Source organism: Peromyscus californicus, unplaced genomic scaffold (genome assembly GCF_007827085.1).
Source record: "Peromyscus californicus insignis strain IS unplaced genomic scaffold, ASM782708v3 Scaffold_3__1_contigs__length_106647218, whole genome shotgun sequence".
In the NCBI taxonomy this organism is placed as follows: domain Eukaryota; kingdom Metazoa; phylum Chordata; class Mammalia; order Rodentia; family Cricetidae; genus Peromyscus; species Peromyscus californicus.
In genome coordinates, this window is record NW_026294551.1 from 25,077,230 (window position 1) to 25,102,290 (window position 25,061).

General features: G+C 56.2%; 1 protein-coding gene across 4 annotated transcripts; it reads right to left on the bottom strand.

The window, feature by feature from the left end:
* Positions 1-836: 836 nt before the first annotated feature.
* Positions 837-21,902, bottom strand: Mllt6 (MLLT6, PHD finger containing). Of its 4 annotated transcripts, none has more exons than XM_052759085.1 (20): positions 21,727-21,902; positions 20,380-20,459; positions 19,884-19,938; positions 19,584-19,693; positions 18,415-18,518; positions 18,157-18,250; positions 15,359-15,592; positions 14,691-14,789; positions 12,333-12,555; positions 10,942-11,553; positions 10,382-10,563; positions 10,137-10,245; positions 9,119-9,185; positions 8,841-8,986; positions 8,329-8,526; positions 8,153-8,241; positions 6,772-7,121; positions 6,344-6,434; positions 4,681-5,061; positions 837-3,961 (listed from the first exon to the last, which is right to left on the bottom strand). In XM_052759085.1, exons 1-20 carry the CDS (start codon positions 21,833-21,835, stop codon positions 3,920-3,922), a joined length of 3,375 nt encoding a protein of 1,124 aa, XP_052615045.1. In that variant the 5' UTR covers positions 21,836-21,902; the 3' UTR covers positions 837-3,919. The 4 variants fall into 4 exon arrangements, with proteins under 4 accessions (XP_052615045.1, XP_052615046.1, XP_052615043.1 ...); XM_052759086.1 differs by having other exon boundaries at positions 12,420-12,555; positions 15,359-15,595; XM_052759083.1 differs by having other exon boundaries at positions 15,359-15,595.
* Positions 21,903-25,061: the final 3,159 nt, after the last annotated feature.

Here is a 25,061-nt window from a genome sequence, read left to right on the forward strand (position 1 = left end):
GATTTCCATTTTTTTTTTTTAAGTAAAACATTCTTTTATTAAAAGAACAAGTGCTGTTTACGAACTGCCCTTCGTACAAATAACATCCGTTATACAAAGATACAAGACCCAGGCTATGCACAATTCCAGGCTTGGAGGTCGCAAGGGAACACTGCCTCTTGGGCTGAGGATATAAAGGTTTCAGAAAGAATGAAAAATGAGCCCCTGGGTTTGCAATCTGTGGCTTCCCTTCCTTGCTCCCCTAGGAAGGATCTGCTACATGGAAACAGGCTGGGATGGAAGGAAGGGAGCCAGAGTTCGGTCTTCAGCCCCAAGTGGGCCTGGAGAAAGTGAACACAGGAGAACGGGGCAGCTCTCGGTCCCCACCTCTTCAGTAGGTCAAGACAAGGTGGTCTGGTGGAAATTATAACACAGCTGCAACCCAGGAGGAAGTAGCTAGAGGGATCGCAAGGGTTCCCGGGCCCAGTCTTCCTCCAAGATCCGGGTGAAGTTACCTACATCCTATTGGGCACCTCTTCCCAGGAACCAGCTGCCTGTTACTCCCTTTGGCCCACTGCACTCTTGAGATGGAAAAGCAGTGGGGAACCTGTGTCTTTGAAAACCTGTCAGCGTTGCCAGTTTGGGAAAGGGAAATGGAAATGTTAGCCTTTCTTTGGGCTCCCCTCACTTGTCCAGGCCCTTCCTAGGAGTCTAGGGTGGGCACTCCCTGGGTCTCAACACAGGAAAGGGTCACCAGCCTCAAGATCAGGGTACCTACCTAGGGGCAGCAGTTGACCCAGGAGCCTGAGGGGAAACCCATAAGCTGGGATGAGGGAGAGGGGATGAGGAGATAACAATTTATTCTTTTTTTTTTTTTTTCTTAAAGGCAACCCTTAAAGTGTCATTGTCTATGGAGAGGATTCGTCAGCTCAGAGCTAAGACAGTCAGTGCTACATAGATACCTTCCCACCGTGGGCACAACCCTACACTCACAACCACACCATCACACACACACCACACACACACAGGGACAGCCTGCCCGCCAACCAGCTGCAGCTTAGAGGCTGGATGATGGGATAGGAATGACCAGGCCAGGTGAGGCTTAACACTGCTGTCACTGAGTACCTGTCCCTCCTAGGCTTAGAGCAGTCACCTGGAAAGCCAGCTCCAATGACCCCTAAATACAGCTGAGTCCCTTTTAGCACTGATACCCACTAGCCGTGACCCCACTGGTGGGTCAGACTCAGCACACACACATTACTCACTCATCTCTTCTCACTGAGGGTGGTGACATTAAGATCCACTCATGCATTCTCAAACTCCACTTCCGCTCTGCAAACCACATCCTCCTCCTCCCCCAGACAGAGATGGCCCCAAATCTGCATCCTTCCCCTCACTCCACCAAAGCTCTTTATCAAGAAATGGACCGAAGCCAGACATGGTGGCACACACCTTTAATCCTAGCACATAGGAGGCAGAGGCCGGTGGATTTCTGTGAGTTTGAGGCCAGCCCGGTCTACATAGCAAGTTCCAGGATAGCCAGAGCTACATAATAGAGTAGACCTTGTTTCAGGGGAAAAAAAAAAAAAAAAGACACCAAGGCTGGAAGATGTGAGGTCATTATGGCCATCCTGCAGGCCTCTGCTCCCTTCAAGGGTCATCGTAAGTTCCCCTGTGAAGCTGCACCAAGTGTCACAACTTCCCTTGTTCCTCAGCATAAGGAGAAACACCACCAAGTGGTGGCGGGGGTGGCGGCGCATGCCTTTAATCCCAGCACTCAGGAGGCAGAGGCAGGCAGATCTCTGAGTTCGCGGCTAGCCTGGTCTATAGAGCGAGTTCCAGGACAGCCAGCCAGGGCTACACAGAGAAACCTTGTTTTGAAAAACTAAAAAAGAGCAGCACCAATCCATGCAAGGCCCAGAGTTCTCAGCAAATCTAACCTGACTACATGCCAGGGCATCCTGGCCCAAAGTCGGAAAAAAAGCTCCGGAAAGTTGAGACTAGAGTTCCAAAGATCAGAGTGACTGGGAAAAGGGAGCATCTGGGTCCAGGGCACCTAGAGCTCCTGCTTCACATGTGATGGCTTTCCAGACATCACAGCAGAGGCCACTTGGTTCTGAATGGTGGCTGGGGCAACGGTGTGGGCCTGGATAAGCAAATCGTCTAAGAATCTCAAGACTCACTGGCTTTCGGATAGGAAGTGAGAGCCGCAAAGATGAAATTGTCTTTCTATACTAAGCAGTTAGAAAAGTATTTCTGAGGTCATCACAAATGCCCCCCCAAAATCCTTCCTAGTGCCAAAGAATTTGCCTCTGAAGGTTCCCAACCCACCCTAACATCTTACAAAGTCTTATCAACAGGAATATTAATATTATTTTCCATATCAGAAAAAAAGAGTTGAGCAGCACAGGCAAAAATATATCTGCACTACGTTTCCATCATTGCCAAAAATATACACATCTTTTTTATTAAAAAAAAAAAAAACCAACAAAAAACCCCAATAACAAAACCCAAACAGAAACACACCAAAATGCACACATGCAAAGAGGCCCACAGACATGAACATTAGGGAAAACTGGAACTGACCCTCAGTCCCAGCCAGTGCAACCAAAAGGGACAGAGGCCTCCATGGCTGCGCTCCCATGTCCCACTCCATGTTTTTTTCACAACGGCCCTGGGCAGACTGACTCTGCCACCTACTACTACACCCTGGAAAATAGCTGGTGGGTGAAAGGGACATTTGTCAGCTTAAGTGGTTCTACGAGCTGGTGAGAGTGGGGCTTAAGAGGCAGGCTAGCTACTTCTGAGAGGGGGACTTGCTTAAAGAGGTGGCACTTCGCCCCTCCCCTTCCCTCTTGTGCCAGGAAAGACCAAACTACCAGTGTGGGGAGGAGGCCCTGAGGGGGCCCTGAGATGGAATGGGGTCCAGAGGAGGGAAGGTAGGATATTACCCTGATACAGAGCCCCCAGCCCCCAGGAATTCTCCAATACTGGAGTACTGTTCTATTTTCTTTAAAAGTTAACCATTCATGCCCTGGAAAAGGACCAGGGTTCGTGAGGGGGTTGGTAGGGGCTACAAGAGCTAGGAACTCTGGGTCTGGTGCCAGCCACTGCTCCTGTCCTTGCCCTTGGCGGCCCCAGGTCCAGAGAACGAGGTGACAGACAGACAGACAGGTTAAACAGACTGACAATTCAACACACACACACACACACACACGCACACGCACACGCACATGCACACGCACACACACACGCTCTGTGGAGTCAGGCTGCTCCCTCTCCCCACCCTCGGCACTCCTCAAGCCAATAGTGCAAAAAGGGGCAGGACACCAAGGACAACGAGGGACTTTGCCCCGCCCAGCCCCATCATGGGGCCCCAAGAGGTGCTATCCTGCCCTTCCTCAGCCCCCCACATCTGTAGGCTTTTCCAAGCTCAGCTTGTGACCCTCAGTGGGGAGGGATGATGAGAAACAGTCAAAGGGATACACCTTCTGCTGGGAAGAAACTGAAGGTCAACTGGGACCAGCCCTTTTTCCGTGAGGAATTTCCACACAGGGATAGGCCCAAGGGCCCACCCTTCACCTTCCCCATTCAAGTGCTGACTGGTTTATGCGGTAGGTCCAACCAACTCTCCACTTCCTATGCCATGACCTACTTTGCTCTTTGGGGGGCCCCTAGGCATCTGTGGAGGATGGGGGCTCCTCGGCAGGCCTGGAGCCTGCTTCCCCTGATCCTCTCTCCTGAAGCAGCCAGTGCAGTAGGGAATGGGCATGTGGAAGGGCTCCCTCCAGTCTCTCTCCACAGCACCTGGAACTCCAGGCACACACTTCCCTGGGCATCAGCACAGGCTCTGGGCCTGGCTCTCCAGAGTCTGGGTCCAGGAACCCATTCCGGACAAGGACCCTCAAGCTGTGTAGGGGTCAGGAGGGGCAGAGTGGAGTTAGCCTTTTTCCTGGCTGGATGAGGCTCCTTTGTCAGCGGTCTGGAAAGACAGGAAGGGAGGCTTTGAGTGTTGGAGGCATCTGGCCCTAAAACCCAGCTGGGAACAGCTCCCAAGGATGGAAAAGGCTGCTGTAGGAGCAGTAGGAGATAGCCAGGCCTCAGCCTAGCCTGCAGTGTGTGGAGTGAGGAAAGGCCTAGCTTGTGCCCAAAACTGGCTTCTTGGGCTCAGGCTAGTCCTCCAAGGAAGAAAGAGGCCTTTTCCTCTGTGTTGGCCCACCCAGAGGGTCATCTTTTCTAACTGCTGTACAGAAAGGAAATGGCCTGTTCTAATTACTCCTCCCACTGGAAAGCTGTTTTCTTTTTAAAAAGGAATTTAAAACAAAAGAAAACAAAACAATTACAATCAGTGTGCATGTGCATGTGTGTACATGCATGTGTGGACAGCAGGACAGATTTCTGGAATCAGGGCTCTCCCTCCACTACGAGAGTCCCTGAGATCAAACTCAGGTCATTGGGCTTGGTGGCAAGCACCCTTTTTTGACACACTGAGCCACCAAGCTGGCAGGCTGTTTTCTCTCAGTGGCCCTTTTATTACTGGTGCCCGCTCAGAGTGGCCTTTCTTGACTCTGAAGAAGGGAACCCTATCTGGTTGACCTAGGGTTGCTGCCTCCCACCTCGGATGTATCTGATGACATCACTGTAAGCATCCTCTGCTTGTCCCTTAGAAGGGATACAGGAAGGCCCAGGCCCCTTACTCACCCCTCCTTTGGGGCCGCTCCCACTGGCATCTGCCCCAGGCAGGCTGAGAAAGGGGTTGGTCTGGGCAGTGAGGACTGGAGGCCCGCCTGCTGCTGCTACTGCTGCGGCCGCAGCTGCTGCGGCCATGAGACTTGTATTGCTGCCGAGGGAAGGGGCCACCAGGGCTCCAGCAGGCAGCAGGGGTGGGGCTGATGCTGTGGGCAGCAGGCCAGGGGTGCCCGCCGCCGCCGCCGCCGCCGCCGCCGCGGACAGCAGTGGGGTGGAGCTTCCAGCCAGCAGACTGGCCATGGGCAGCTGGGAGCCCCCAGCCATCTGCAGCCGCTGAAGCTCCCGTTTCTGCTGAATCTGCTGGATCATCTGGTAGACCACAGTCTGGTGCTCCTGCAAGGACAACGGACTGTCCATTGGCAGTGGGCCCCTGCTGTCCCTCCCCAAAGCTGCCTGCCTTGCCAGACCAGGGCCCCTCATACTGGAACCATAAGGCCCATGACAGGAAGACCCAGATTCCATGTCTACTTTGGCACTGTGGGCCTCTACCTCCCTATCTGCACGAGAAAATGACTACACTGGCCAGGTAAGCATCTGCCAACTGAGTTCCTGGGCAAGGGCAGAGTGTAAACACCTCCGGCCCCGCCCACTGTCCGGTCCTCGGTCCCTAACCAACCACAGTGCCACTCCAAATGAAAGCACTGAATTGGGACAACAGTCTCCAAGTACTTCCCTTCATTGTGGTTTTTTCCCCAAAAAAAACTGGTTTGAGTGGTACTCGGGAGGCAGAGGCAGGAGGATCTCTGTGAGTTCAAGGCCAGCCTGGTCTGCATATGGAGTTCCAGGCCTAGGGAGACATTGACTCAATACAAACAAAAAGAAATAAAAAAAATTCATTTGTGGGCAAGAGAGATGCTGCCTCCATGGCTACTGTTCCAAGGGACCTGGGTTTAAGCCCCAGCAGCTCCATGGCAGCTTTCCACAGTCCATAAACAGTCTAGTTCCAGGGGACCCAATGCCCTCTTCTAGCCTCTGTAGGCACTGCACACACACGTGGTACAGAGACAGAGATATGAAACAAAAATAAAATGGAAAGTGGTGTGTGTGTGTGTATGTGTGTGTGTGTGTGTGTGTGTGTGTGTGTGTGTGTGTGTGTGTATTTCTTTAAGACTCATGTCTTACTCTGAAGTCCTGGGCAGACTCAAACTTATTATGTAGCCCAGGCTCGCCTTAAACTCATGGCCATTCTCCAGCATCAGCTTCTAAAATGCTTGGACTACTGTCATACACTACACACCACACCCAGGTTGCTGGGGATACATACAAGGACCTAATGTATGCTGTGCCACTAAGCCACACTCCAGCTTCATTCCCTCATTTTGAAAAGGTGAAACCACTTCCCTCCAAAGAAGAAAGAGCATACCATACAAGACAGACCCAAGATTCCGGTTGAGAGAGCGTCGCCTGCTCAGATACCTCCCCGAGATCCTGGAACTCCCCTGAAGACTGCACAGCTCAGTGACCGGACCTGCCCCTCTCCTCACTGCAATGTGAGCCGGAGGCTCCCAGCAGCCCCTGCCCAGCAGCCCCACAGGTTCAAACCCACCAGCCTGGAGCCCCTCCCCGATGGCTTTGGGTAGAGCTGGCAGGGGTTGGCCAGGGAGGGGGCACTCACTGGGGTCAGCTGTGGAGAGGCCAGGAGCTGCTGGAGTTGCTGGAGCTGCTGCTCCTGCTGCTGAAGGAGGCGTCTCTGCTGCTCTGTCAAGCTGAGGCAGGGGTAAGACAGATGAGCAGGTGCAGAGAAGTGTACCCCATACCCACGAGCTCCCAGACTCCCTCAGGCCCAGGCAGACGGACAGACAACCTGTCCAGAAGACTAATGGTAGGGACACGGTTAAGATCTTGTCCCCTCAACTACTCCTGCCCAGATGCACTGGAGGCTAAAGTTTCAGGGAGTCCTGGAAGTCAACAGACTGCCAAGATTATAAATCTGATGGAGCCAGAGGGACCTTTTTCCCTTTAGGGGGACAAGGGGTACTGGGGGGCATCCCTCCCACATCCAGCCTCCCTTCCCCTTCCCTGGGGTTGAGCTCTCTCCCTCACCTGTTGAGACAACCTGGCAGCTGAAGCGTGGGGGCCCCGCCAGCCTGGCTCAAGCCCGCAGGGTTGGGTGCAGCAGCCCCGTTCAACCCCCCCAGAAGCCCATTGAGGGGCAGGCTCCCGCTACCTGCCAGCCCACCCAACAGCCCCTCCGCCATGGGCATGGCCCCCAGCCCCGCTGCTCCAGGTGCCCGGCCCAGCCCATTCTGTGGCTGGGGTGGGAGCGAGGCAGGGGCCCCAGGCAGGGCCAAGGGCAGAGTAGCAGGGCTCTGCTGGAGCAGGGGCAGCGGTGGGGGCGTGCTGTGGAAGGACAGCGATGAGCTGCTGCGGCTCGGGCAGCCTGAGTGGGGGTCCTGGGGAGGGAGGGGGAAGGGACAAGTCAGAGGGCGGAGGGCCAGCATGACCTTTCTGGCCCCCAGTCCAGTACCCACCAGCACTCTCCTGAAGCCAAGCCCCTTAGGCCTCCAAGCACCCTGGAGAAACAGCAGTCCAGTGATGGAAGCTAACGGTCTACACAGTACTCATAGATCGAGTTTACTGACAACTTCCGGATACCCAGCACCCTTCTTGTTCTGGCTCAGTAACAAACAACGGTAATGGCACTGATTTTTTTTCAAAGGAACCAGGTCCAGTGGTTAGGACTTGACCTGCACTACCCTGTTTGTTATTCCCACTTCAGAACTCTCACTGGAGTGAGAGGCTCAGGTTCAAACCCCATGCCCACAACTCAGTGCCTTGGGTAGCCCTTGGTTCAACCTCTCTGCCTTGGTTTATGTATTCATGCACTATGGGTGCTAGTAATATCCACTCCACGAGGTCACTGTGGAGACTAGAGAGACTCGTGTTTTTAAGTCACAGGGAAGCTTGCAACTAGTGTTCTTTTTACGATCGTGACGGCCCTAAGTCACAGTCAGTCAGCGGCGGAGAAGAGACAAGCACCCGGTTTGTTTGATTCCAGTAAGAACCACAACATAACAAGAGCAACTGCTCTTCCAACCGCTACCAATTACGCAGGGATTAGTTTGTGTGGGGCACTGTAATAAACCCTTCACAAACGCTTCTCAACACCCCTTCCCCAGGACGGCCTTCCCTCATGCTCCTCTAGCCCTTCACTGAGCTCATCTTTCTTTCTCCTTCGCCGCTTGCTTGTTCTCCTGGGCTCAGCCCATCATCGTCAGTTAGGAGGCCTGCGTCTACCTTCCTCTCTGTCTGCTTCGTCAGTGCCCTGTGTCAAGGAGGCACCCCACACACATTACTTCTCTAAAACAACGACTGAGGAGAAAAGCGGTTGCTCCTCGGCCAGCTTCCAACAGTGGCCGGTAGTAACCAGACTGAAAGGACCCTCTGCAGCTGCTCCTCCCCGGCCCCTCCTGGCAGTGCCCACCTCGGAAGACGTGGACAGGGAATTGTCCAGGCCAAGGCTGTTCTTCCCCGGAGGGCTCTTGCTGGTGCTCAAGGAGTCGGTGCTGCCCGCTGAAGGATGGAGCACAGGAGATACGATGGACAGTTCAAGTCACCAGGCAGGAGTTCCTCACCCCAGCCTGGACTGGGCCCCCTCACCTTGAGGAAGCAGCCCGTAGGGTCCTGGGACGGGGCCATTAGTGGCAGGCAGGGCAGCGGGCAGGGCAGGGAAGGGCACGGAGAGCTGTACGTTGAGGATCTGGAGTCGCTCCTTCTTGGCCGTCAGGCTCAGGATCTGCTCCTGCAGACGCTGGTTTTCCTTCTGCAGGGCATGCAGGGCCTTCAGCATCTCCACAACTTCAGAGAGGAGGAGCCTGAGGTTAGTGCCTCACAGGCATCAAGGAGGCAGGGCCAGGGGGGCGGCCAGGGTCTGGAGGGAAAAGGCGACCCAGATCTCTCTGGGGAAGCTGCTCCCGCTGGCAGTACAGTGGATCTGGGATATAGAGGTTTGAGGGCTGCGGAAGGGCCCTGATGCCCCTGAGATTGAGGGGGGTGGGTGCAACCTGGGGGCTGGTTAAGATCTGAGCCAGGAGGGACAAAGGCAGAGAGAGCACAGGGAAAAGGGGAAGGAGCGGCTGGGGCAGGCCCCCATCCCTGGGCACCCTGCTCACTGTTGACACCAGCCTCTCCATCGCCCTGCCTCTCGAGCAGCTGCTCCATATTAGTCGTCCCCGGGGCTGTGGTGTCTAACTGGCCACCCCCACAGGGAGCCGATGTTGTCTGGTCGAAGAGTGCAGGGAGGCTACTGATGGGTGACCTGCCGGCCAGAGGAGGGACGGACTCAGGCTCACCTAGCACCCTGATTCCAGGCCCCCCCCCCCCAACCAGGAGATCCTCAATCCCGGTCCCCACCCACTCCTCCCTCCTGCAAGGTGCAACCCTCCCTCACATGGAAGAGAGACTCTCCTGGGGGGAGGTCCCGTGACACCGGAAGCTGCAGTCTTCTAGGTCTGGCTCTTGGAAGGAGAAGGGATTGGTAAGGATCAGCGGGGAGGGAGACTATCTGCCTCAAACCCCTCCTTCAGTACCTCCCAAACCTAGCCCGGGCACCCCCATCTCAGGACAGGGCTCCTGCTGTCTGCCTCTAGATCTTCCAGTTACGGAATCTGAGGTCAAGACAAACCTGATCAAATGAACCAGACACTAGCTGCGTGACCTTGAGACGGTAACCAGCCTCGCTACAGCCATTGTTCCGAGGATTAAAATAAGGTCATAAAAGTGAAGTGCTTAGCTGGAGGGCTCAGCAAACACAAGGCAAGTCCTTAATCATTGTATTATCCTAATTAGCTCTGTTTGACTTTTTACATTCATAAACACAGATGAGAAAACTGTTGGCCACAAGATGGACACACACACACACCCCAATCTTACCCAACGGGGTCCTGAAACTGAAGTCTGATTTGGTTTCTTTGAAAAGCTTACCTGAAGTGGCAGCCTACAGCTAAGCCCCGCCCCCAGGCTGACAGGCCCGGAGTCTCCCTTAGACTCTCAGGGGCTGAGTAGACTCCAGGGTGAGAGGAGGGGAGTTTGCATCCCACCCCCTTAACTCCTAAATACCTGGAGAGTAGAAAGCCCAGCTGGTAGGACCTCTGTGGCCCCGACTACAACTGCACAGCATGGGGCCAGGGAGAGTGCTAAGGGTGTTGGGCTGGCCCGGGATTGTCTGAGCTGGCCTTGGCATTCTCTACCCACTGCTCAGAGCAGCTCACTTCTCTTCTGTGGGATGGAGCAGCACTGCCATGCCTGGCCCTGCACCTGTTTTCCTGGAAGGTGCCCCCTGGTTGGTAGTGTGTGAAGTAAATTTAGTTAGGCAGAGTAGGCAATGGCCAGTGGGAAGGGACTCTCCCGCTTTCTACAGCCTCGTCCTTCAGAAGACGCAGAAACAGGAGCAGGGACCAGCAGCGTACCTGTGTGGCTATTCTCAGCCTGGGTGAGGAGGGGGTTAACAGTGCCCATGGGGGTTCCAAAGATGTTGGAAGAAGGGAGACTGAAGGTAGAGCCAGCCAGAGAAAACACCTGTTGGGAGGAACGGACTCTGGCCTCACTGCCTCCTGCATCTACCAAGGCTGCATTGTGTGGCGCACCTGGAGAAGCGGCCCACAGAGGAGTGCCAGCCCCTCCTGCCCAGGAGGGGCCAGGGACAGCACCTCACCTGAGTGGTGGAGATGGAAGCAGAAGAGGATGGGAGGGTGCTGGTGAACGGGGAGCGGCTGAGGCGGGGCAAGGCTGAGGTCCCTGGGGGCCCCAGGAGGCTGGAAGAGAGTGGGGTGCTACAGACAGCCCTCAGCATCCCTCCACCATGGGAGATGGGGTCTTTATTACTGGTGTAGATTCCTGCAGGTACAAAGACACAGAGGAAACTCTAAGGTCACATTCTACCCCAGACTCCTCTTCAGATACTGAAGGCAGCCCCTCTTCAGGGGACACAGCATGCCTGGGACGCAGGCCATTCAGTTTATTACCTGCCTTAACCTGGGCAATTCTTAGCTTGTCTTACTCTTCTACAGAACACTGTTAAGTCCTGCTAGGGTCTACCCCAACCTCTTCATGCTCAAGACATCTAAGGGAGCACCTTAGAGGTAATGGCCACCTCCATTCTGCCTTTTGGAGCGGTTTCTACCTAGCTACATTTCCTCTTTCATTTATGCCCCTGACCTCACAGGATTGGCTAGACATTGAGACAGATGTTCTCTAACTACAGGGGTCACTAACCTGCCCCCAGTAGAGGGGATTCCAGGCTCAGGCTGGGCAAGCTTCCTGAAGGCCCAAAGGTCCGGGAGGCCAGGCCCCCAAGGCCAGAGCTGACCAGGGACCCTCCAGAGAAGGGTGAGGCAGCAGTAGCAGTAAAACCAGCCAGCTGAGCCCCAGGGAGGGAGGCAGTCGGGCCTGGGGCACCCTCCTTGCCTCGGCTACCCTTAGGACGGCCTGGCCCATGTCGGCTCCTCTTGCTGGCTTTGTGCTTCTTCTCCTTCAGGCCTGTCTCAGGGGCCTCCTCAGCAGGTCCAAGGGTGGCACTCAGTGCAGGCATCCGCTTATGCGTGCCTGCTGAGGCCCCGGCCCCGGAAACATGGGAAGACTTGTAGTCCCCAGGTGAGGGGGCTCGGGCCCGGCTGGAGCTGGAGGGGGTGGTAGAGAAGCGCATGATGGGCCCAAAGCCAGAGAAGACCACCTTCTGTTCAAAGAGGTCAGCTTTCGGAGGCTCAGGGACCGTGGGCGAGGAAGGGGCTGGCGGAGTGGGGGCCGTGGGCTTGGAGTACTTGTCTTCCTCTGGCTGCTCCAGCTTGGGGAATGCTGCGAAGTCAGGAGAGCTTTGCAAGGATGAGCCTGCAACAAAGGAAGGGATTACTGCTGGACCTCCCCTCCCCTACAGCAGGAGGGAGAACGCGAGCGGAGCCTGGGTCCTGGCCGGCTCTGGGTCCTAGGTTAACAGTCCCTGCAGAAATAAAACAGGAGGAAAGCAACTCCCACCCTTGAGCAAATTACTGTCACATTAGCACGGGCCGGGCACAGGGTCTCACTCCTCAACACAAGCTGGCCCCAAATTCAGGCGATCCTGCAGCTCCCAGCTGCTGCTGGGATTACGGGCCACTGGGCCTGGAACTAATACTGGTGCTTTCAAATGGCCCTTTTGACACAAAAGTAGGGGACATTACTTCGGGGCTAGAGGGGTTGGTCCTGTAAAGAAAAGAGGGGTTCTGACTTAAGAGGGAAAGGTGGAGGCTGGAGAGATGGCTCAGCAGTTAAGAGCACTAACTGCTCTTCTAGAGGACCTGAGTTCAATCCCTAGCAATCACATGGCAGCTCACAACCGTCTATAATGAGATGGAACACAACTATCAATAATGGGATCCGACACAACCCGTCCATAAGGATCCCATGCCCTCTTCTGCTGTGCAGAGAAAGCACCCATATACACACATGAAGAAATCTTTAAAAAGGGGGGGGGGGGAGGGTAGAGAGTCCAGCTGGGAAGTGAGCCACTGGGGGGATTCCCTGCCTTGTTACCCCACATCAGCTTGTAAAAACAACGAGAGATGGAAACCACCAGGCAAAGGCCCTTGCAGGCTCCCGCTCCCAGCCTCCTCCAGGACACCCATACTCACCTGCAGGCTGAAAAGACCCCCCAGAGGAGGAGGAAGAAGAGGAAGAGGAGGAGGAAGAGGAGGAGGTGGAGGTAAAACTGCTCACACCTTTCCCGCTGCTCAGTTTCTTCCCCTTATGACTCAGGCTATGGCTGGAAAGCTTTTTCCCCTTTGAGTCCCTGCTGCTCTCAGAGGTCTCCTGAGTGTTGGCCTCATGGTGGGAGGAAGCAGTAGCTGAGGAGACCTGAGGGAGAGACCAAAGAGACACTCATCACAGGCTGTACAGTCCAGCTCAGCCTGATTCGGGGTGAGGGCGAAGGCATAGGACCTGGGCCCAACTAGGAGTCTCCTGTGAAGGCTTTCCAGGCACGGAGCCCGTGGGAGACTCTTGAACATGGAGGTAGCTGTGGAGTTCTAGGGAATGTCCTGAACCCAAGGTCTGTCTGTCTTTGCCCCAGGACCCAAGAGAGACCAGGCCACATTCCGAACTGGCCTACTCATCTAAGATCACTAGTAAATACCTCTGGCCTAAAGGCTGGTGCTGGTCTAGGGCCCTCCAGTTGTTACCACTCACAACCACCTGGTTCTGACCACTGCAAGCTCCTGTTGGACATCCGAGCCTACACACCAACCCTCCACAGGGCGGCCTGTCTTCCCTCCTCCAACATCCAGCGAGGAAGTCCCACTCTAGGAAGCCCCCTACACACCTAGGTGATGACCCATTCTGTCTTCCTCTCAGGGCCCTGCAAACCATGCCTGCATGTCAAGGGTTGCTATGCTGCCCCGAAGCACACTGTCCCATGTCTGCTCTCCTAGGAGGGCAAGGTGTTGGGGAGTGTCAGAGGAACACAGCTGTGGACCTAGAAGGCTCTGGCCTCCTCACCATGCTATCTAGGTGGTTTAGCCTCTGGACCTGGTTCGGTTGCAACCATCCTTAGGAGCACATTCCTGGGAGTCAGGAGCAGCTCCATACCAGAGACATAGCCGGGGGGTGGGGGGGTGTGTGTGTGTGGGGGGGTGTCAGTAAATTCGGGGTCTGATGGCCTTGGCTGTGAGAGCCTAGCAAGGACAGTTCCGTGTGGTGCCCTTCAAGCCAGACCACTTTGGTTCGAAATTTTACCACTAGCTGGGTGCTTTTAGACAAGTTACGTAACTTCTCTGGTGGCTGAGCACCCCTGAGGAAGGGGAAGGAAGCGACAAGGCATCTTCCACACTGAGTTATTCTGAGGAATGAATTCCGCCCTCCCCACGCGCCCCTTCTCTCCCCGGTCCAGAGCCAGTCTCCAGGTAGCTGTGCCTCTGGTACCTGGGAAGGGGATTTTCTTTAGGGTGGACACCAGGTATTCAAACTGTGCTCAAGGAACAAATGAGGGGAAGGGAGAGCGAGCCACCCTGGGCTGCTGCCCCTCCCTGGGCGGAGCCCTCCTCTGAGCCCTCCTCTGTCTTCCTTTGTTCTTTTCTGCAGCTGGAGTTCTGAAGGGAGCCAGATGTGGTTCGGAAAGCCACGGAAAGGAGGAGCTGGGGGAAGGGGAGCTTAAATGTTGGGATGGGTTGTGGGGGGATAGGCAAAACTCTACAGCATATCCAAGGGTTATCCTGGTTGGGAGGTTGGGAGGGGGCCTGACAGGTCTTTCTATCTGCCTGAAGGCTCCTGGAAAGGTCGACCAGCCTTCCCAGGTGAGCCCAGGGAAGCAGAGCAGGAGGGGAGTTACTGGGACAGTTGCTACAGCAACATCACCCTGGAAACCTGATACCTGAGCCTCCTGCTAAGATGCCCAGTGCCCTGCCAACCATGTGAGGGAGCAGAGGTGACTAGCAGTAATGGGACAAGAGGGAGTGCTTTCTCCAGGCCCCCAGGGGACTCCCATGGGTCTGCTCTGGCACAGATTAGCACTCACTGGCCTAGGGTAGGCCTGCCTGTTGCTCATTCTGATGCCACCCATTTCCAGAGACAAGCCTGCTAGGAAGGGTGGGGTGACTAGGGATTTCAGGGTATTGTCAGAAGCCTGCTCCCACCCCCACTCCCACCCAGCAAGAAGTGGGATCTAGATGTCCTCCCAGTGGTAGACATTCTCAGCCTGTCCCGCATGGTTGGCCCCAGGGCACGGAAAACAAGCTGCAGGGCCATCCATCCACCTGCCCTCGGAAGACAAGATCCCAATGCTGAGCCTCTGTATGGACAAAGGTGTCGATGGCTGCTAGCAGACAGGGAGGCACCCCCCACCTCACCCTTATGATGTGTCAGGGCTTGCTGGGCAGAGGTGACATTAACCACGAGCTGTGAGAGGATGATGCCCAACCAAGCAGGCCCCTGCTCACCCTGACCCTTTACACTACACGCTTACTCACACCCAGCATCCTGAGAATGAGCAGTGGTACCTTATCAGCAGTGGGGACCACAGGCGGGGTGAGGATGCTGGGGGGGGACTCAGGCCGCTTCTTGTGCTTCTGTTTAAGGCGTTCTTTATCCTTCCGACTCTGGGGAGGAAAGGGTGACCAGATATTGACGGACGGGTTGTCTGAAGGAGGTTAACCATGACATGTGGGTGTTGGGAACTGAGCCCTCTTAGGAGTGGGGCTCAGCGAGTCCTCTCCCTCTACAGAGGGATGGAAGACTCCAGCTGGACAGGAGCGGCTCAGGCAAGATCCTCTGAGAGCCAAGAGCCCCTCCCCCATCCTCCCTCCTGCTAAAAATAGCCTGTCCCATTATGGTGCCAGTGACGGAGTGCCACACACATGAGCAGGCACTCACAAGGGTGTCCCCCTGGAACACACACTGAACAAAAGTGAGCACTTCTCAGCACGGGGCACAAGGGGATAGACAGGCTAGATGTGTGCAAACATGTAGGGCCACAAAATAGTAGGTTGGGGACACTGTCATGTCATGGGGAGAACAGACTACACAGACACAGAGACCAGGTCCCAACCGCTGAGCCCCAAGTTACACTTCCTTAGTCCCCTCTCCAAGCTTGCTGGCCTCAGAGGAAGGCCTGGGCACCTGGTGGCAGTCCCTAAAAAGAAGTGTGGGAGCCAAAGCAGGCCTTCACCTTCTTCTGGCCCTTCTCGTGGTGGGTAGGGTGCTTCTCCTGCTGGGTGGATGGTGAGGCGGAGCGGCTTCTGCTGCCAGTGAGAAAGCTGTTGCCGCCGCCGCCGCCGCCTCCCCCTGTTCCACCTCCGCCACCGCTGGTCCCACTGCTGCCGCCTCCACTGCTGCCTCCTCCTCCTCCTGCGCCCCCGCTGCCGCCACCGCCTCCCCCGCCGCCGCCGGAGTGCCGGGATGTCTTCTGGAGGTAGAGAATGAGAGGAATTAGCCGGGCTTTAAGCCCGGCAGATCTCTGTGAGTTCGAGGCCAGCCTGGGCTACCAAGTGAGTCCCAGGAAAGGTGCAAAGCTACACAGAGAAACCCTGTCTCGAAAAACCAAAAAAAGAATGAAAGGAATTACTAAACCTTTCTTTCATTAGCTTAAGGAGGGTTCCTGAGGGTCACAAGATCCTAAGGCCAGTCCCTCTGCCCCCGCAGGTCGCTCCTGTCTCCTGTGATACTCTGGACAAACTATAAATCCTAGATAGAGCTTCCCCAGCTGTCCTGGTTCGTTTGTTTTGTTATGAGACAGGGTTTCTCTGTGTAGCCCTGGCTGTCCTGGAACTCACTCTGTAGACCAGGCTGTCCTCGAACTCACAGAGACTGAATAGCTTCTGCCTCCTGATTGCTGGGATTAAAGGTGTGCACCACTGTCTTAGCAATGTACAGATTCAACCACAGAGGTTCAAAAGAGGCATGGACCAGCCTCGGCCCCCAACAAGGGGCAGCGAGGTTGGGGGTGGACTTGGGCCTCTTGCTACACTGCTACACTCCACAGTGTTCTTGTAGCAGTCTCAGGCAGACTGAACCACAGCCCTCAGAAAAAGAGTATCCCCGTGAACTCCAGTTCTTGTTAGCCATCGGATCTTCCTCCCTTGGTCCTGCTTTTCCTCTCTGTCCAGCAGTATGTCTGTACAGAAGACCTGTGGCCCTGAACTGGGGGCCACTGGCTATGAACACCAAACTATCTCCCCGGGACTGCCCTCCTGTGCCTGGTCTGATGGCTTTACCCATCCCAGGCTTGCAGCTGCTCCCGAAGACCACCACTACTCCCCAGTTGCCAAAGCCTAAAATTAATTTCAGACCTTGCCAGCTTAGGCTCCGCTCCTACTTCATCAAACTCTTTTCTCCTAAGTCTCTTTCACATCGGGACCCAGTCTGTTCTGGACGCCCACAGAGGGAGGCAGCCTCAGCCTGGTAACCTCCATCTGCCCTTGCCACCCGGCCTGGGGACCCCCACCAAATTCTGATCTTGTGTCTACCCAGTGCCACCTGCAGAGGCAACAAAACTCCTGACCTTGTCCTAAGTGGCTATCAAACCCTAAAAAAGCATGGCGACCATGTAATTTATGAGCAAACCAGGGCACTGTTGAAAAGGGAAGGGAAGCTATTCATCACTACACCAGAGCAACAGGCACAAAACAAGATGGGCCGGTGTGAACCAAGGCGTGTGCTCCCCTTCCAGTGTGAACCAGGGTGTGTGCTCCCCTTCTGGTGTGAACCAAGGCGTGTGCTCCCCTTCCAGTGTGAACCAAGGTGTGTGCTCCCCTTCTGGTGTGAACCAAGGCGTGTGCTCCCCTTCCAGTGTGAACCAAGGTGTGTGCTCCCCTTCTGGTGTGAACCAAGGCGTGTGCTCCCCTTCTGGTGTGAACCAAGGGACGTGCTCCCCTTCCAGTGTGAACCAGGGCGTGTGCTCCCCTTCTGGTGTGAACCAGGGTGTGTGCTCCCCTTCTGGTGTGAACCAGGGTGTGTGCTCCCCTTCGAGGCCAGCTGCCCCCTTCCTACCACCCCCAGTATCCACCTCTCCCCAGCCAGTGATTAGCAACAGCGTGGATCTTATTTCAGTCACCTTCTGCTTCTTGACCGCTCTCGTGTTTAGACAAGTCCACCTACAGGCCTCCAGCAGACAGCCCGGTCCCTCTGTCACCCTCCCCACCCCCACCCCCCGTTCCTGCAGCTGTCCTTCCACCCAGCTTCAGGGTTGCTGCCAGGGTAATCTGCCTATAACACGAATCTGATCGTGTTACTCTCTGCCTTTGGAGCTCTCCAAGCTGTGTGGCCTGGGGCACGGAGTCCTGGCTGGAGCCTACCTCTGCAGATCCATCCCAGCCTGGGCAATCTCCAAGTCTGTTCAGCCATGAGCGCCTCATCTCCCTGCCTCAAGCTCACTACCTGCCTGGTCTTATCCAACACCCTTCCCTCCTGCCTCCAGCACAGGCTCCTCCTCACCTTAGGGCTCTGTCTACCCCTGGCATGGCCTGGTTCCTGAGGGGCTTTCTGATGAAACTGTTTAATCTGAATCCCACCCACCAGCTGTGAGACAAGCTATATATATAATCTTAGGGATGCTTTTTTTTTTTGGTTTTTTGAGACAAGGTTTCTCTGTGTAGCTTTGGTGCCTGTCCTGGATCTCGCTCTTAGGGATGCTTAATTTACGCATCTGTGAAATGGGGTCCATGCGGCACATTTTGGGCTGTGGGAGAACCATACCAGGACAAGAGTCATCACGAATGTGGCAAAGACATTGTCCCAGTAAGAGCTGTTAACCCACTCGTCCTAGTTCTGTTAGCTTAAGATTCCTGGATTGACAAGTGGGGGGAGGGGCGGGGGGTTCTGTCTGTATCCTAGCCTCAATACTTGGTTTAGTTCTGACAGGTACAGTTCCTGAAAGGCAGGAACTAGAGCATGGGGGTCTTTCAACCTTCCAGTACCGGACACAGGCATGTCCCATAGCCCGTGTGCCCACTAGCGGGCAGGACTCACCATCTTGCTGAAGTGGTATTTGCAGTAGCCACAGTACTTGACATTGTCCACCTCCAGCACTTCTTCCTCACACAGCAGGCCTGCCATCTGGGCACTGAGGAGAGGCAGGTCAGCAGGGTGTAGCCACAAACCACAGCTGTTCCCACCTCCTTCTTCCTGGACCCAAGTTCCAAGCACGGCATCGCCACCGTCTCTCACAAGATAATCCCACTCAATAGCCACCACAGACCCCAGAGCGGTTGGGAACAGGAATCTCACCAGGTAACATGAAAAGCTTGTCGACATCCGTGGCGGTTACAGGTCATGCAGGCTCCTGAGGCGGCTTTGCTCTCCCGGCCCTGTTCCTCACAGATGTAACAGGTCTGCAGGGCACAGAACAATTGATCCCTCCTCCAGGGAACCCCACCTTGCCTGCTGAGGGACTCCCCGGCCTCTCCTCAATTCCATCCTGTCCCCCACCACCCCAGATCAATGCCATCCAACAGAATTTTCTGCAGGAAGAGAAATGGTCGCTAACCTACCTATACAATGCAAGCCAACAAGTGCTTGGAGGCCAACAAGCGCTAACCACAAGGCCATCAAGCACTTGAAATGCAACTGGTATGCCAGAGGAAATGGATTCTGAATATTCAACTTAAAGGTTTAAACTTTATGAGTGTTTGGCTACATGTATGTATGTGTACAACACTGTGTGCCTGGTGCCCTCAGAGGCCAGAAGAGTGCATTGGACTGATTCCCTTGAACTGGAGGTAAACGGTGGTTGTACGCTGTCACCTGAGTACCAGGAACTGAACCTGGATTCCGTGCAAGAGCAGCAAGTGCTCTAACTACCAAGCCATCTCTCCAGCCGGAGTATTCAATTTTCAACGCACATCCTCATCCAGACAGCACAGTCCTTGGGAAGGTTGGAGAGGCCAGCATCTACGTTAGCCTAGCTCCCTGATACGCCCGTTGCTCCTCTTGCTGGACCCCTGCATATGTTGCATCTTTTTCATGGAACCTGGGACCGGCCATCCTCAATCCAAGTCAGTTCTTTCTCACGCCCCAGGTCTCAGCTTCAACATCTCCTTCTTTAACTGCCTTATACCCGAGCAAGCCTCAGTGGGTGCCCTTTATCTCGATGCCTGTTTACACATCTGTCTTGAACAGCAAGCACTGGGTGCCCGCCACACCATGTCTCTCACGTATTAGAAACTCAAGAAAATAAATGCACTACTAACTAAAGGCTATTCTCGGACTGGGCTACTCGGAGGGAGCTTACTATTTTGCCAGGTTACAGAACACAGGCATGTATCTGTCTGTGCACAGAAGGTAGCTGAAGTTTAAGTATCCACCCATCTCCCGAGTTCCCTAAGAGAACCAGAGAGCATTAACGGTGGCACCCCAGGACAGCAGGCCAGGAAGGGGACTAGTAAGGGGCCACTGACCTTGTTGAAGCGATCATGAGGGACGTACTGCAGCACAATGGGCTCCATGGTGAGCACGTTGGCAAACTGCACCTCTGGGATGTAGAGGGCACACACCACGTGGGCCCAGCCTGGGGCAGTGTGGGGATTAGCCTCAGCAGGACAGCAGGCGCAAGACCCCACCCCTCCCAACACCAAGCTGCAGACTGTCCCCTGCTTCCACAACCTTCCTGTACCAAGCAGAGCAGGGAAAGCCAGCCTCCACCCCACACCTGCTCAGGGGGTCTGGCTGACCTCAGCAGGTGTTCAGGGTCCCCTCACCTCCATTGTCTGTCCTCTTCAATGCCCCATCTTTGTGTGGGCACAGCTCACACCTCTGCCAATGCAAGGAGCACAGGGGTTGGGGAATCTGCTGCTCTGAACCCTCCCTGAACTCATCCAAAAGGACCCAAGATGACATAAGAGTTGGGTAAGGGGGTGAGGGTACACAGGAAAGATGCTTGGCCATGAGCTCATAACTGCCGGAGGCTGAGTAAGGAGGACCTGAGGTTCATCATTGTAGCCTTGACAACCTTTCATAATAAAAAGTTACCCAAAAAAGCACATATGCACACAAAAAATCAAAGCCCCCATGCCGGAGGTGGGCAGAGCTGAGTGATGAGCAGAGGGAGAGACGGGGCTGGTGATGGGGGTCAGGAAACAGGATATCCTGAGTGGCAAAGCTTAGTCCTGCCCTGCCTCAGGGTACCCTAGCTCGACCTGCAGGAGATGTTCAGGTATGGAGTGAGGAAAAGGAGATAGCAGAATCTGAACTCACCACCCTGGCTGCTCGCTCCTGAGATTCACACTTCCTGCAGAACCAGGGTCCCGTGGGCACCTGGACGATGCCATAGCAAGCTAAGGGTGGGGGAGGAGAGTCACTGAGCAAAGCCCTCAGCCACTGGTTTTTTCCCAGAGTAACTGGGGGCGGGGAGAGACTAGTGGACTAAAACCAGTCCAGTAGGTGGGGCTGCTCCCCAGACCCCAGGTCACTCCGAAACAGGACCACAAGAAATGTCCAACAGCCTAGAGGCAGCCTTCAATCACACAACCAAGCATTCCAAACAGGGGCAGAAAGTCTTGACAGTCCTTGACCTTAAACTTCCAAAGATCCTCCATCCTCATCTCCCTACCCATTTTTTTCCTGGACCCGTTTCCCATCCTCTGCCCTGACCAGTCAGTCCCCAAGCATCAGAGCAAGAAATAGTCCTGACTGTAACACGTTTGTTGTTATGGGGGGGGGGGGGCACTTCTTAAAGGGCCAGTAAAGAGACGAGGCAAGGAAGTCGGGGGTCCAAGAACCTCCTTTTCTGTCTCTATCGCAGGTACAGGTCAAAAGTCAAAGCTGAGCAGGTGTGGTGCAGGTAACCGGAGGAGACTGGCGGGAAGGGCCCGCAGCCACGGCATTAAGGGTTGTCTCAGGAAGAAGGGGGCAGTTGCCTGTACTAGACAGGCAGAGATGCCAGCCTGCGCCCTCGGCAAGATTCCTTAAGGAGTTAACTCCCGAACCATGTGCTGCCGGGGGAAACTCCAAACCTCCCTCTCCTCCATTCCGGCCCCCTGTACCACCGCTCTCCCAGCCTCAGCTCTTCCCCGGAGGATTTCAGGAGTCCCTTCTCCCGTGGGACCCTTCTCCTCCCTTCCCAATTCCGCTCCTCCCAGTATCCGGAAGCAAAGGGGGATGACCCCCCCTTGACCTCTTCCTCCCGGAGCGGGAACCAAAATAAACCAGGCGGGAGGAGGAGGGGGGGGGATACCTCGCAGGTAAACATTCCCGGGACAGCCCCGACACCGGCGGTGCGGGGCTCAGGGAGTTCACTCCTTGCTCCCTGGACTCTCCCCAAAACTCCTTCAACTTGGGGTGGGGGGGCGCGGGACTGGAACAATAGGCAAGAAAACAATGCCTGACCCGGTCCTGGAGGACCCAGGCTGGGGACGGGGTTGGGGGGGGGGAGAGAGCCCACGCCGCCCTTCGCTTCAGGTGGGTGGGGGAGGGGCACGCGCCCCAGGAGGGCTCCGGAGGGCGCGGCCCAGGGCACCCGGTGCGCGCGCCGCCCCCGGGGTCCCGCGCCCCCCCCCCGCCGGCCGCCGCGCCCCCCCCCCCCCGCCGCCCCGCGCGCCTTACCTTGGTGGACGGCCACGCTGCACGCGTGCCCATCGCAGTAGACCAGCGGGTTTTCGGCCCAGCCCCTCTCGTCCGAACATACGCAGCAGCCTCCTACCATCTCCTTCATACTCCCATGAGCTCCCTCCGGGGCTGGGGCTGGGGGCCGGCCGGCGGGGGTCGGGGGTCAGGGGGGGAGGGAGGGAGCGGGGGCCGCGCGCCTCCTCGCCCCCTCCTCCGCCGCCGCCGCCGCCGCTTCTTTTCTTTGCCTCCTCCTTCCTCCTCCTCGGCGTCCTCCTCCTCCTCCTCGCTCGCTCTGTCTGGCCGCCCCCCCCGCCGTGCTCTCGCCCTCATGCCCCGACGGGCCCCCCCCCCCCCCCCGCCCCAACAATGAGACTCGCGCGCCGCGCTGCTCCTCCGCGCGCCGTTCGCTCGCCCGCTACCAGGGCCGCCCGGCCGCCGTGCAACCAGGGCCCGGCGGGGGAGGCGCCGAGTGGCACATCGCGGGCGCCCGCCCGCCCGCCCGCTCACGCGCCGCCCCCCCGGCCCCCCTGCCCGGCCGCGGCAGCCATGGCCGCGCGCCTCCGCTCGCTCGCTCGCTCGCTCCCGGCCCGCCCGCCCGCCCGCCGCCGGGTAAAGTCTTAGGTTCAGGGAACAAAGCCTGGCTTGGTAGGGAGCTTTTCGCTCGTGCGCTCCGTGCAGCTTTTCCGTCTTTTCTTTTCCCTTTTATGACACTAGGTGGGTAGATCCCGGTGTGGGCTCTCGGTGTCACACTTTGGGTCTCCGATCACCCCACCCCATCCCCCCACCCCCCCTCTGAGTGTGTTCTTCAACCCTAGGAAAACCTGGGAGACATAAAAACCGGGGGCTCTAAAAGGAACTGGGCGATGTGAACCATTTGCCCGTGCTTGTTCTTGGAAGGGGAGGGGAGTGTCTCTTTAGATGGCATCTCATGGGCGCTGTCCCTGGAGACCACTCTGGAGGGCAGACAATGTCACATGTAAACTTACACTTGCTCTACAAATAATGTTTTTGTTATCTTGAGACGGGTTCCTGTAGCTCTGGCTGGCCTCGAACTCACAGTGCAGTCAAGGATGACCTTGAACTCCTTATTCTGCCTCCACCACCCAAGTGCCAGAGTAAAGGCGTGCACCACCACGCCCTGCACAAATATTTGTTGAATGCTAGCTAGCATCGGCTGGCCGCCAGAGTAGATATTCCTGCCCTCCGGGAGCTTCCCTTTGAAGTCATTACTCTCAAGGTTTCTAGACACCTTTGGGGTACGCCGAGGTACCACAGCTTCACCCTAGCCCCACCACCTGATTTCTCAAAGACCTAGCTCCACCTCCAGCCTCAAGGCGTGCCCACAGATTTAACGCGAGTTAAGAGATCGCTACCTTGGAGGCCCGTGCAGACAGAATCGTGCCTGACTTCTGGGCATGCACACAAACACACAATAGCTCTCACAACCTCCCAACGAAGGATTAAAGTCCCCGAAATTGGGTCTGGGGTTTGGGGGAGGGCGACCCAAGACTCACCACCACCACCCCAGACGGGTATAGGCCCAAAGACGAGATCTGATCCCCTTTTTTCTTTACAAGGGGGACACGGCGCCCTCAGAGGACCAAAGGTCAAATACCCTCCTCAGCGGGAGGTTGGGTGGCCGAGGGGAGACGGCAGCCCTGGGGGCTTCATCCACACTTCAAAGACCTCTGGGCCGGGAACGCTTCCTGGGGGGGAGGGGCAGAAGGCTGGCCGAGGAGAAGGCGGGCTGGGGGGATTGAGGCTGGAGGGGGGCCGCTCCCCCTTCCGCGCACTGCCCCCCTGGCCGACTCTTCCGCCGGGTCCGCCTCCTTTTCACTAGCACCTGTTCAACCGGAACATCAAGGGGCCGGGGCCCGCAGCTCCCCCTCCGCGTCTCTTTAGTACCTTTCATCCCGGAAGGGGGGGGTGAATCCCCGCCCAGGAGGGGGGAGCGGGGCGGGGGAGAACTTGTCCTTGACCTGGTCTGTGGCGTCAGGGATTTACTCCCTTAATCCTGGCGAGGCGGGAGGTTGGGGAGGTCTGTAAAGCTGAGATCGGGGCTGTAGCCCCCAACTCTGCGGCTCACTCTTGGGCCCTGGGAACCCCGGAGGCTGCCAGGACGAAGAGACCCTCTAGAGAAGTGGACCTGAGGTAGTCTTACCCTGTGGCTTCTGAATCAGGACACGTCGAGGGCCGAGATCTCGGCTAGAACTGTTCTTACTCAGATGGTGAACTTCGCTCATACGAAAAGTTAAGCAAGACTCAGGAGAAACCTTACTTGAAGTTTCTAGCGAACTACTTCTACTGCTAAGAACAGAACTGCAGGAAAAACGCGAAAATGTCTGCCCCACCTTTCCAACCGTTTCCAAAACATCGGGAGTATTTACCTCGGGAACCCCTACTATCTAAAGTGCTCACGGTTCCGGGTTTCGCCGGACGAGGGTCACGTTACGACCCCTTGGTCCCTGTACCCAGCAATTGGTGACTTGGGGACAGGGAACGGAATACCTGTCTTGAGTCAAGCCAGTGTCCAACATGTCCCTAAAGCTTTTAGGATGGACATTTGACGCATGTTTAGCGATTTAGGAGCGTGTTTTCCTTTAATTCTCTCCACGATCATTTAAGGTGGGTGGAAACGTCCTCCGTTTTATGGATGGAGTGAAGGCGACACGGGTTAAATAACTTGCTCAAAGGCGCATAGCTCGGAAGCTAGAGCCAAGATCTGAACCCAGTCTTGTCTTCTGCTAAGACTAGGGCTCTGCTACCGTGTCTCCAGCCTGTGGGGAGCTGAGCGGCCCGCCTCTCCCCCACGCGCCCTATTGTAGAGGCTCCCCTCTGGACTTGGGGAACCCTCTGCAGGCTTGGCTGGGTTCGCAGCCGGTACCCGGGGGCGGGGCTGTCAGGCTCACTCTCCAGCTTCCAACCTTTTTCTGAGCGCCCACTTTGTGCATAGCCATAAAAAAGCAAGCAGGAGCAGGTCTCGACCAACAAGTGGTTCAAGTTCATGGTGCTCTCCAATAGTATGCCTTGTCACTGATTTGAGGTGTCACGCACATTCTGGCCGCACAGCTTTCAACTCTTGGGCTCCGCCCGTCTCTCCATAAGTGGGGCGTTACCCTGAGGCGTGGATCGGGAATACTTTCGTAAAGACCAAATACACACAGTAGGCGCTCAGTCCCCGCGGTTCCTCTCTACACCCCCTCCGCCCCCCCGGCAAAGCGCGCCGGGGCAGGCAGCGCGTCCCACTCCCGCCTCCCGCATCTCCGCCCGCCTTGCACGTCCCGCCGCAAAGGGACTGGGGCAGAGAGGGCGAAACAGAAAATTATTTCCGC